The sequence below is a fragment of the Amblyomma mixtum genome, chromosome 10 (assembly GCF_055824585.1).
Source record: "Amblyomma mixtum isolate Tamu chromosome 10, ASM5582458v1, whole genome shotgun sequence".
Lineage (NCBI taxonomy): Eukaryota > Metazoa > Arthropoda > Arachnida > Ixodida > Ixodidae > Amblyomma > Amblyomma mixtum.
The window spans coordinates 174,641,545-174,654,301 of record NC_143021.1 but is presented as its reverse complement, the minus strand read 5'-3'; the positions used below and the strand labels follow the sequence as shown (position 1 = coordinate 174,654,301).

Here is a 12,757-nt window from a genome sequence, read left to right as displayed (position 1 = left end):
CCCGGCAGGTCGTCCTTTGCACAGTACTTTTCCGAACAACTTCTTTTTTTGCCTCATTACTGTCAATTTCCACCGCCTTTGATGCCAAGACGTCACGAGCGGTCGTTGCAAATGATGAACGGCACAAAGAATCTGTCGCAAAAGGAATCATTAAAGTGTATGGCCCCATTAATGAATGGCATGTTATGAAGCGTCTAGAATAGAAGCATTTCTGGGCAAACGTGTGGACAAAACCTTCGGGATGTCGTGCGTACGTGTCCCATGTCCTCAATTCCGTCTACGCTTCGAAAATCAGGACACTCACGTTTTTACGTTCCGAGGCCAAGAGAAATGGCAGACTACATCCGTATGTCTGCACCGTTTCTTTGTGAACTCAAGCTTTTGTACAGCTGAATACGAGTTCGTTGTCGGCAGCGTAAAACAGCCGTCGTTCTAGGAAATGCACGGGTATTGGAGATCGATGCAACCGTCCCGCGTTCAGGTAGAGTGATGTTCGAACGGCACGAACCGTCCCTGCGGCGCTTCGGCTCCTGGATGAATACAGATCCATGCCGCTGCTATCGCCGTTCCCATCTCTGCGCTTTGCCGGCTCCATTAACGTCGTTCTCGAACGGCGGCAGGACACGAATGTTGTGTGCGACGTAATCGCTTCGCGCGGCCAAATTTAGCTATGGAGGAACCGGTGCTCATGGCAATGTCGGCAATGAAGACGACTTCATCGCGATATTTTGTCCATAACAAAGAGCTATGCAAAACAGTCAGCAGTGTACTTAAAGCATTTCACCATAGCTGTATGAGTAACTTTACTATGAAGCAATTCTTTTATTACTCTTAAAACATATTTTTGACTATCTTTAGCCGTTTCTGAGCATTTGTGCTGAGGTGCTGGAAGCCTGCAATATACACAGTGTGGTTTTTCGCTAACCAAGATCGAAGAACGATTTACAGCAAAGTTTGAACGAAGAATTCGCCGAGAAACTTGCGCAGGGTAACGCACGAAAACAGTGCTCTGTAAAGCGAGCGGCATCAGGTAACTATAATCAGACATAATACAAGAAATCCAATCTCATAAATTCTTACAGTAATACCACTGCCAGCACTTCAAAATAACCCAGCAGCAGTAACATGAAATGAGTCCTGAAGAAAATACACATTAATCGTAGCAAACGGATATTTGTTAGTGTGCACTTTGTTTTCCTTTTCAACTTTTCAAGTAGAGTCCCCTTACTGCAACTAAGCTGCCCTCGCTGTTGCTCGCCGTAACAGTATCTCCTTCGTTCAGCTTCCGCATAAATCGACTGTTTCTTGGGACGCCTAAGCCGGAGCGATGTTTCATTTGAGGAGAGTGGTGCGTGTACGCTTTGAATGTGGAAAACTTTCGCTCACGTGGCCTCACGGTGGGTGCAGTTGTTGAGATCGGTGGCTGAGGGTTATACAACTGCTACTCCTATTCTACCCGCCGTACATGGTGTGAAACATCGCTGATTTCCTTATAAATTTGGTTTGAGTGCTCCGTCTCTTATCGTGCTGGGTCTCATAGCTGTAGAACCCTCCCACCAAGTCTGCTGTTTTTCGCACTTTCATCACTTTTACGCACTTCCATCAGTTGATCTCTACATAAAACTTGGCTTTAATCTACATTGGTCCTTTTAGCTTTTAGTTTTTTTGCCGTGTTACTTCTTGGACTTTCACCTTTTTACGCCTTTTATAGTTTTTAGCTTTCAAGATAATGTTTTTTATGGTTTGGTTTGGTTTGGTTTATGAGGGTTTAACGTCCCAGAGCGACTCAGGCTATGAGGGACGCCGTAGTGAAGGGCTCCGGAAATTTCGACCACCTGGGATTCTTTAACGTGCACTGCCATCGCACAGTACACGGGCCTCTAGAATTTCTCTTCCATCGAAATTTAACCGCCGCGGCCGGGATCGAACCCGCGTCTTCCGGGTCAGCAGCCGAGCACCATAACCACTGAGCCACCGCGGCGGCATATGTTTTATCACCGTTGGTTTATGGCGTGTCCCTTGTCAGCCGTTCACCTTCGCATTCCTTGATTTCTTTCGTTGATGTGTTATAGTAAAGTGCTGTGTAGGTTTTTGCTTGTTTGCGCCATTCTTTTTATATCCTGGGTCATTGCCTTATCTAAATGGTCTTGCTCTGCTTGTACGTCTTGGTCCCTGACAGGAAACTGTATAATTACATTGCACTAGTTTCTTCCGAAATAAAGCAGAAAGTTCGGCACTTCTGTCCTCTTCGTCTTCCTTCATTCTTGTCTGTTGTCCTTTTGCCCTGGTTCTACCTGAGCTCATGGCTTACCAACTACCCTAACAACAGGTGTTGCTCAACCCACCGTTCTTCTTTGAGCATTTCAGTACTGCAATTCTCTCCAGATTTATTCAGCTATGTGATGTCACCAGGAAATAGCACGTTGCTAAGGGCTTCTTAATTTTCCGCTATCTTCATTCGTTCCAATTCCGAACCCTCTGGACACCTGCTGAAAAACAATTTAGCCCTAGCGACATTCCGTATTCCTATTTTATTTTATCTGCAGGTACTGTTTTGCATATAAAGAACACCCTTCTTGATTGCTATATAACGCAAGCAAGCAGAGATTAAAAGTTTAGATTGTTGTAGAGACCTAACGAACTCTGGCGTCTTGCGTACTGGGGTAGCTGCTGCTATATGCCACTGCCTCTAGGCATCGGTGGTCACGCATGATCACAGAAGGTGGTGCTCATTCACACATGATACCACAGGTCTAGGCATCGTGGTGGCAAAAAAATGTATTATAGCCCCTACTGACACCCTGAGAAGTCAGTGTCAACCGGCCACTTTTTCCGGCAGAACGTGCAAAAATTAGCGTTGTTGTGAACGTGAATTTCTAACCCCGGAACGCTCCCAGTGTTGCGCGTTCGGCCGTTGAGCTACAGAGACGCTCCCCAAGGACGGCGTCCAAGCCGGCGTCTCTCCGAGCCTGCGCGTCGTCATCGTGCAGCGCGTTGTGCGTTCGGGCCGGACAGCTACGGGAACGCTACCCGGGTTGGCGTTCAAGCCTTGCCAGCCAATCAGCCAACAGGACGCTCCTGACTGGATGAAAAGGGGCGGGAGTCTGTGGCGACTCTTTTTAAGGGCTCCCGTCTCCTGTGTCTGTGTCTTTTTCCTGTTGAGATACATCGTGCCATGTATCGTGCTTCTCGCTACTTGTAAATATGTAAATACATATACCTTCTTTTTCCACGCTGCTCCTTAACCCCCTCGTCTCTTCATTGCTCCGGCTGGTCGGCGACAGCGGACCCGCGTCCCGACGGCAACAGAGAGCCCGCGTCCCAACAACTGGATGGCAGCGGTGGGATCGAAGTCAGCTCTTCGCATCGCCTAGCAGCGTTCGCAGTTGCAAGAGCTCCCACGTTGGTGGACCCCATGATCGTGGCTCTGTGAGTGTCCGACCTTTCTTCCCTGAGGTATTTTGCCAGGCTTTTGAATTTAGCGTCAATGCTGGCAGGCTTTCTTTGGCAGTGCTGTGAGTACTGATTGTTGTACGCATTGCTAAGAAGAGATAGGGGACCGGTCGAGTGTCTGAGCGCATCATGGACCTGAAATCTTTGCAAAAGCCGGATCTAATTTTGATCAGCAAAGAATTAGGGGTTGAACTTGGGAAGGCCGTGCGGAAACCGCAAATCATAGAGGCAATAATATCTTGCGGTGCGGACGATGAAGAGCTTATCGAGACATGGGAATTGATTAAGGAAAGTAAAGCAGCTGAAGAGAAACGGGAAGCGGCTGAGAAGGAAAGGGAAGCGGCTGAGAAAGAACAGCGCGAGCTTGAACAGAAGCAACGCGATCGAGAGCTTCAGCTTCGAGAGAAGGAGCTCGAGTTAGCACGCCGACAGCAGGAAATTGACCTGAAGAAACTGGACGCGGAGTCGAAGAGAGCCGAAGCCGGCGTCGCTCAGCCACCATCCCCCAGCCCAGGAGGAAGGGAAACAATCAAAATTAAAGATTTCATGCAACCCTTCCAGCTAGGCGAGGACATTGGTATTTTTGTGGTGAACTTTGAAAGGACATGCCAAAAAAACAATCTTGGGAAAGATGGGTGGCCACAGCAACTATTGAGCCTGTTGCCGTGTAAGGTAGCGGACGCGATCGGGAGACTGAGTGCGGAAGAATCGGAGGACTATGAGACCGTGAAGGCAAGCCTCCTAAAGAAGTACCGCCTGTCTGCCGAGGCTTTTCGACAGCGTTTCAGAAACGCCACTAAGTCTAAAGAAGAATCTTACCTCGAGTTTGGTTATAACTTGAAAACAAACTTAGTGGAATGGTTAAAGAGCGCAGGCGTTCACGCGGACGCAGGGAAGATCGTGGAATGCATGTGTCTAGAGCAGTTTTATGACACAATTCCGGATCGAATGCGTTGGTGGATTCTCGACAGGGCCGAGGTAAACACTGTTGAGAAGGCTGCTGAACTCGCGGAAGAGTATGCGTCACGCCGCGTGTTGCTTGAAAGTCGTGGTACAAGCAACAGGTACAAGCAACGGTACCCCGCTAGGCATAGAGCAGACAAAACAGGCGAGAAGCCAGTTTTTAAGAATGCCGGAGCAGTAAAGGGGGACGACCGTCCAAAAGGAGAGGCGGACGCTAAAGTCCGAAGTGATAAAAGGGGGCAGCGCTCCCATCTGTGTCTCAGCGACCAGCCTAGGAACCCCGCTTGGTCAGCTGAGGACACAACCGTTGCTCAGGGAAGTAACGGCAGGGAAGGTTTAAACCCAGAAGCAGATGCTGCTTTTAACAGTGAGTCAGTTGTTATCTCTCAGGAAGAGAGTAGTGAGCTCACAGGCCAGCGCAGTGAAGGATTCAAAGGAGACGCTCCTTCGATGCGGCTGGTGAGCAACAGTAGCCAATTATTGGAGGCGCTTTGCTGTAATCAGAGTGACTGTGAGTCACCTGAGGGCGTCGCTGAAACGCCAGGCCAGAACGCAACGTTACCCAAAGGGAGTGGTTTAGATACAGTTGCGGGCCAGGAGGTTAGTTTCATGCGGTCGGATAGCAATCCCCAGAAGAGCAGGTTGCTAGACTCAGCGGAAAGTAAAGTGCAGTCGGAACAAATTGTGGCTACGACGTGCAGTGACTCTTCGAAAGCGCGAGCCGATAGTTCAAATTCAGATGGGAAAGACGGCTCGGCGCTGAGTCAAAAAGCAGATGTGAAGGGTGAAGGCACCAGGAGAAAGGGAGGTGTGCAAGAAAGAACAGCTAGGGCAGTTTCCGGAAAGCGGCTGCGTGCAAGGAGAGCCAAGCCAAGGGGTAGTCCACAGAGAAAGGACAAAGCACGGGCCGAAGACGTCATAAGGGTGAAGGCACGTCGACAATGTAATCGTGCAAGACTTTCCCCACGGCACTCCAGATGCGATAGGCACCGCACGCAAGCCAAACTGACTAGACGCGTTCAAAGAAGTTTCTGCACGAGGAGTGGAATGCGCAGTGGGCCACAAAGAAGCGCGCACTGCCACCACGTGAAAGAACGCATAAGAACTGGCGCCTGGGAAAAAAAGGAAAGAAAGGGTGTTCAGGAACTAAGAAAGGAAGGCTCCCAGACATTTTTTTCATATTCAATCTTTCCCCCTTCGCATTCAACTTTTAAAGTACTGCTCAGGTGTCGGAGACGCGCGGCTGAGGGCGGTACGAATCATTGTTGCGCGGCGTCTGGAGCTCGCAGGGGTCAACGCGCACTTAAGACCTTCGGGTTTTGTCGTGTACCGCCTGCTAAAGCTACTGTCGGTCTGCGACCGCGCAGGGCGCGGCTGAAGAGTGTCACGCTGCTAAAATGACAGGGGCTGTTGTTTTGTCGCTATCAGGACAAGCATAGGTATCGCGATAGAAAGCCCCGAGCTAAGATAGCTCCATTTATTAGACGCAAAATCAAAAGACCGGATAGGTGCGAACCTCACACCGAGCGAAAAGGAAGGGTGCGCAAGAAATTAAACACTTCTGAAAGGTGTCACTTGCCACCACGAACAAAGAAAAAGAAAGGACGGTTCCACCGGAAGCGTTACGCACGCGAAATGGAAAGTCGCGTCTGGCGCGCAAGGCGTAAGGAAAGGGACAAGACAGCAAGAGAAAGCAAATCGTTCTCGTCTTGTTCCTCCCGTAGAAAATGGAGAGACAATCGCAGGGAGACAGACATGCGTAGCTCTGAGGTAAAGCTGCTCGCCATTTCAACGTGCCCTCCACCGAAAACAAAGGATGATGTGAGAGCCTTTCTCAGTCTTGTAGGGTACTACCGGCAATACATACCGCGGTACTCGGACACCGCTAGCGCCCTCACTGATGCTTTGCGCAAAAGTGAACCAGAGCGCGTCGCCTGGAACCCCGCGAAAGAAAAGTCCTTTCTAACTCTAAAGGAATCCCTGATGAAGGATCCCGTGTTAAAGTCCCCGGATTATACAAAACAGTTCATAATCCAGTGTGACGCGAGCAACAGGGGAATGGGTGCTGTGCTTTGCCAGACCGATGATCAAGGGAACGAACACCCAATCCTTTATGTAAGCAGGAAGCTCACTGCCAGGGAAGAAGCATACAGCGCTTCTGAAAAGGAATGCGCGTGCCTGGTGTGGGCGATACAAAAACTTGCCTGCTACGTGTCTGGTACGAAGTTCATCGTACAAACGGACCACTGTCCTCTAACCTGGCTAGAACGCATGTCGGGCAAAAATGGTCGCCTCCTGCGCTGGAGCCTAGCTCTGCAGCAATTCAGCTTCGAGGTTCAGTACAAAAAAGGAAAGGCAAACGCCAACGCATATGGCTTAAGCCGATGCTTCTGAAAAGAGAAAGGAATAGAAGGGATTTGGACGGGCTGCTACTTTTTTTTGCTGTTTTGTGATCTTCTGTTTCTTTTTTTTTTCTACTCGCGAAGAAAATAGTCTGTGATGCGACGGTGCACTCGCGATTGAACCTGTCGCCTGTCAGCGAAAGTATTGGTAAGATAGAAGCCTGGCAGATCCCTGGGGAGATGGAAGGGCATTTGCTGGCTGCTGTTGTGTCCGGTCCAGACCACCTCTCTTCCAGACCTGAAGAGACCGGTTGGCGAGCAGATGACGGCCGGCGGACAAAGACTAAGCCCCGACCTCGGCACTTCGAGAAGTGGCTGCGTACCTCTTCCCTTCGTGCACGATTTTCCGGGCGGGGGCGAGCTGTTGTGAACGTGAATTTCTAACCCCGGAACGCTCCCAGTGTTGCGCGTTCGGCCGTTGAGCTACAGAGACGCTCCCCAAGGACGGCGTCCAAGCCGGCGTCTCTCCGAGCCTGCGCGTCGTCATCGTGGAGCACGTTGTGCGTTCGGGCCGGACAGCTACGGGAACGCTACCCGGGTTGGCGTTCAAGCCTTGCCAGCCAATCAGCCAACAGGACGCTCCTGACTGGATGAAAAGGGGCGGGAGTCTGTGGCGACTCTTTTTAAGGGCTCCCGTCTCCTGTGTCTGTGTCTTTTTCCTGTTGAGATACATCGTGCCATGTATCGTGCTTCTCGCTACTTGTAAATATGTAAATACATATACCTTCTTTTTCCACGCTGCTCCTTAACCCCCTCGTCTCTTCATTGCTCCGGCTGGTCGGCGACAGCGGACCCGCGTCCCGACGGCAACAGAGAGCCCGCGTCCCAACAGCGTCAGAAAAAGTTGCTCTCACCATGTATACAGCAAACACGGAGAACACCATGAGCGAGAAGACGTCCTTGCACTCCCTGGACTGGTCGGGCTTCCTAAAGTCGGTTGCGTCATCCTCTCCCAGCTCCGGAATCGACTGCAAACGCACCACATCGACCGCTCAGCAACGGCCGATTCAACTACGCAACCAGTCATTCTCAGTTTTATGCGAAGCATATTACTAGAGCTACACTACAGCCCGTCGAGCGCGGCGGTGGAGCTACCATTGACCTTTAGCGTGACCACGTGAGACCACGTGACAACAAGACGTCACAGCAGAGGAGAGATGGGCTGCCGCCTCGCGCGGTCGGTCGCGGCGGTGGAGGCTCCACATCGGAGGCGTGGCGGCTGACCACGTGACAAGATGACGTCACAGCAGAGGAGAGATGGGCTGCCGGCTCGCGCGGTCGGCCGCGGCGGTGGAGGCTCCACGTCAGAGGCGCTGCAGCTGACCACGTGACGCTAAAGCAGCGGTATAAAGCTGAGCTTGCCTCGCTCTCCGGGCACTTACGAGGCGGCCAGGTGTTGGGGTGCCGCCTAGAAGCAGGGCTGATTTGAACGAGAAGCGAAAGCTTCAGCGTGCCACAGAGACCGATGAAGAGCGGGATGAACGTCTGGCTAAGAGGCGTGCTCAATATGCGGCTCGGCGACAACTTCTAGTGGTTGTATTAAATGACCAAGTATTCAACCAAGGAAAGCCATGTATTACCAAGCCTAGCCATCAATATGCTTCGCATCTGACTAGGCTTAACCTTAGCTAAGCCTCAGCCATTTTTCAAGGAGGGCACGTCGTACAAAAGCGTGTCATCAGAAGCGTTTCCAGTTTGACGCATTCAGCATTCAAGGAAGGTCGTATATCTTAACAAAACCGCATAATCTGCGGATGAAACCTGAAATTTTCACTCAGACTAACCTTACCTTGGCTCTTTCTATGCAAAATTTTGCGCATGTGTTTGCCATGAGCAACATTTCACATCTACATAGGCCCAACAAAACACTGTCTATGCCCTTTGCGCGATTCGCTAATGCATACAAATCTATGCGTCAAGCTGACTGAGTGCCGACACAGGTCGAATAAAAGGCGTCAGTAAGTGCACGTGTTGTATCGACTGGTCAAGAGAAACATGGTCGCTGCAAGAAAATCGAGAATGGTTCCCAGGAGACTCGCCGAAGAAAGCTCGCGGACTACGCCATAAAGAAAATAATGGCTTTTATAGCAAATACATCCCCGCTATTGAAGGTGTCAGAAGGTAGAAAAAGCCGGCAAATCAAGAAAGCTACATTCACACCTCAAGCTTTTTTTGCGCTTAAAAATTTTACGAGCGCGCTGCTTTGAGATATCAGGAATTATTTACGACGAGCTAGCTGCTTATTAAAGGGCGTGCTTTTTGGCAGGTGCGAAGTGCGAAAAACAGGAAATTGAATGCATACAAAAAGGTCGCAAGAAGCAATCAATAGACATAAAAGAATAAAAAAAATGGTTTTCCAGAAGGTCTCAAAGTGCATGGTGTTTTAGGAGCAAAAAATAGGCCTGCAACCAGACATGCACGAAAAAATTTTAAAAATGGAGAAGGGGGAGGAGGACAGGGAGGGGGGGGGGGGGGGGGCAACAGATGATCTCTAAACCTACTATTTCTTCGTAACATAGTAGGATGCAGGTGAAGCACAGCGGGTGCAGAATAATAAAGTGGGTGATAAGATAAGAAATAAATGTAAATAAAAGGAAATCTAATGAGAAATAAGTCAGAGAAAAAAAGTCAAGTAAATAATTAAAAGGCAGTGAAGGCAACGCACCCAATTTTTGTTCTTTGCGCAAGTAAATTGTTCGGCTCTTTCTGGGCATCGTCGAATTTCTCTGCAACAAAAAGCGAATTCGTTGCTGCGAAAATCAGATTTCAAACTGCAACTTTTTTTTTTCACGCATCTCGATTCAAACTCATGACGTCCAGACCGGAAAGGATTCTATGATTATGTGGAGGCTACAATGGCGGTAGATCGAATTTGTTTGTGCTAAAAAATATTTGGCCAGTACCAAGGTTCAACACGGTCACAAGAGACAAACACAGAGTCTGTGTCGACTTTTAGCGTACCCGAAATGGTGTTGCTCAGGCTAGAAATCTGCACGTTTTTACGCTGTCGTACTTCTGTTGCAAAAATGGCCAGTGTCGGCTGTACCTGTGATTAATTATTTCAACTTTTCTAGCTCATAACATCTCCAGTTTCAGTCAAAGTGAACTCTTTGTGGTCAGAACACTTGAATGTACCGATACAAGCCAACTTCATTTCGCCCTCTGTGTCAGCACGAAAGGCGCGAAGCGAGTGATGACAAATCACGGATGATAACGCTGTAATCGCGGCGCAGCCGGGCGCGCTGTCACGTGGTATTTCTTAAAATCCGCGGGCTTTCATTTTTCCCCAATAAAAACAGCCGCGCTAAGTCTATCTCGTTGAAAATGCCTGGGTTGGACAACATTTGTGGAGCTCCATAACTTTCCTATTGACGCCTGAACGTTTCAAGCTATATTTAAAAAGTTAATTTATTTTTCTCGACTAATTATTCAAATAGGACGAGCGAAAAAAATTTTAGTGTAACTTTAATAAACCCTAACAACATCCACATGATTTCATTTCTGAAGAACGCTTAGGTTTTTTTAAAAAAAAAAAATCTTGGTCCAAGTTAGCTGGGACAGCCTGTATAAAAGTTGTGAGGTAACTTTCCTTAATCTCTTGCGTGCTTTTAGCCGACTCCTGTCTAGTTCGGCTAGACAGGATAGGTGCTGTTAGGTGATGTTAGGTACTGTTAGGTGCTGTTAGTAGCGGCTAGATAGGTGCTGTTGCAGCTAAGTGCCTACAGGAAACTTCGTAGAGCAAAGGTTATCTCAATAATGGCATCAAAGACGAACCGCAATACCGGGTGACACGAATATTAAGATGCTGCGGCTACTGTGCGTTATGAGCAGTGCTTGTTGTTTCAGTACAACACGAGTGTTTTCTAATATTGTTGCAGGTTGTACCAACTGACGACCCGTCATTTGGTAAGCGAGGCATGCCGCAGTGAATAGCCCAGCAATCTCGCGAGTGCCGCCGTGTCTATGACATGGGTGCATGAAGCTATAGCGGCCATCCCAAGGTGCCTATGCATCTGCGCATTATTGTCAGGCCATTGAAGACAACGGCTTTTTCTAGATGCGCCGCTAGTACAGTAGCCAAACACGAGGAAAAAACAACTAATGTCAATCAAAATGAAGGTAGGTGCATTAAATGCTAAAATTCTTGATGTACATTGATATTCGGGCTTCTTGGTACATACTTCGGAGCAATAGCGCAAACGGGACAAGGAACCAAGAGCGAGTAGACACACACAGCGCTGTGTGTGCCTAATCGCTCCTGGTCCCTTGTCCTGTTTGCGCTATTGCTCCGAAGCTTGAAGTACCTATTTCTGCAAAAGCAGCAGTGGGGTCACGAGCCTTCTGGTGTTAATCATCCTAAAAGTAATGGCTTCAAGGAAAAGAACGAAGATATAAACGACCATAAGGAACTGCACGCAAAACTACCGATCACAAAGGAAACAGGCCTGTAATAGACAGTGGACCTATTTGAGGCTAGTAACCTATTGAATAAAGCTAGCGTACCAATTGGTCTTTGAGTAACTATCGAACGGAGCACAGACCTTTGGGCTAGTTGATTCATAGCAGAACGGATATTTCATAGGGCTTAGCAAGGCTATGAAAAGTAGTGAAGCGTACACAGTGTCATAGAGACACTGAAGTTAATTTCACTTATTCCTGTGCGTTCTAGAGTAACTACCATCAGCCAATTTATGATAATTCATCCCACCTTCATATTTCTTATTCAATTAAAATGCGGAGAAATAGATATCTGGCGCCTCACGCCGAAGTCTGGATGAAATAGTGTCGTGCCTTCTGATATCTGACTTACACTTGTTGCCAGCCTTACATTTTTATTCATTCTGCTTGGAGTAAATAGTCTTTATTTTGTAATAGTTTCTCTTCAACTTTCATTTCAAACACAAGCAGACCGACTTCCGTCGAAGATGTTCTCGCTCAGGTTTCTCTCAATAATTTACAATTTGCTATCTAATGTATAGATGTTAATGACATCATGCCTTCTGTGTTCTTTGTACTTTCGGCTCCGTCCTCGGTGCGAATTGATACTGTGATATCACGCATGACACCATCGAATGCTTGGGCAGCGCGAGGAATAAAAACAGCCTACTTAAAATAACTTCGCAGACTGAAAAAAAATCTCACCAAACGGACGCTAAATGCACATAAAGCGCACAAAGTTGCTGAACTTCAAGATTTCGAAGCATACGCCCTGGTACACAATTTCGTCTCTAGGCAACATGTTCTCTTACTGGGTCCCAACAGACAGGGAGGGAGCACAGAGTATGATTTTTTGTCCATGAAGTAAAAGCAGGAAGCAGGGTTCAGTTGTGCACCGTCAACAAGAAGGTAGCAGTAATGATAATCTAGCTTAATGAAAGATTGTTTACTTAATTGAAGCTTTATTCCCACAAGGCTGAGTACAGACCGTGGGTGACAAGCTAAATTGTTAGCTTTAGAAAGTCTGTGGCTTTGAACAAAAAGCACTCAGAATAAATCCGAAATGTAATAGACTATTTGTAAAAAAATTATTTTTTAACATGAAAACCCAATGGCAAGATTGGCGGAAGGCAACCACTGAAGATGAAAGTTATTTTTATTTCTTGATGTATCTTCATGGAATTTTTTTAGCATATTAGAAATATTCTAATTACTACTCATAAAATGTCACTGTTGTATCTCCAAAGGTAGAGATCGATATTTTTCCTCTTAATCATGTGAAAAAACTGACTGGTAAAGAAAACTTGGCAGATGGCTGGTTCAACATTCACGCGTTCCTGCTGGCGTTCTGCGGGTCAAGACATTGTTCCCACTTTTTTTCCGCGAAGCACATATTTTAGTTTAGAATTTATTAAACAATGCCTTTTGAATTATTAATAGCGAGAAAGAAATTAGTACAAGAAATTTGAAAGTCGCAAGTTTGAAAAACAGGCAATGTCTTG

General features: G+C 47.7%; 1 protein-coding gene across 4 annotated transcripts in view; it reads right to left on the bottom strand.

The window, feature by feature from the left end:
- Window positions 1–12,757, bottom strand: part of LOC149327789 (choline transporter-like protein 1) — an 85,603-nt gene that overhangs the window by 47,311 nt on the left and 25,535 nt on the right. For all 4 annotated transcript variants that reach the window (XR_016286262.1, XM_089563326.1, XM_089563325.1 and 1 more), the window contains exon 3: window positions 7,673–7,786. Coding sequence is in view for 3 of the 4 variants with exons in the window: in XM_089563326.1 (XP_089419452.1) it covers window positions 7,673–7,786 (114 nt within the window). In the remaining variant the exon portion in view is untranslated. The remainder of the gene's footprint in view (window positions 1–7,672; window positions 7,787–12,757) is intronic.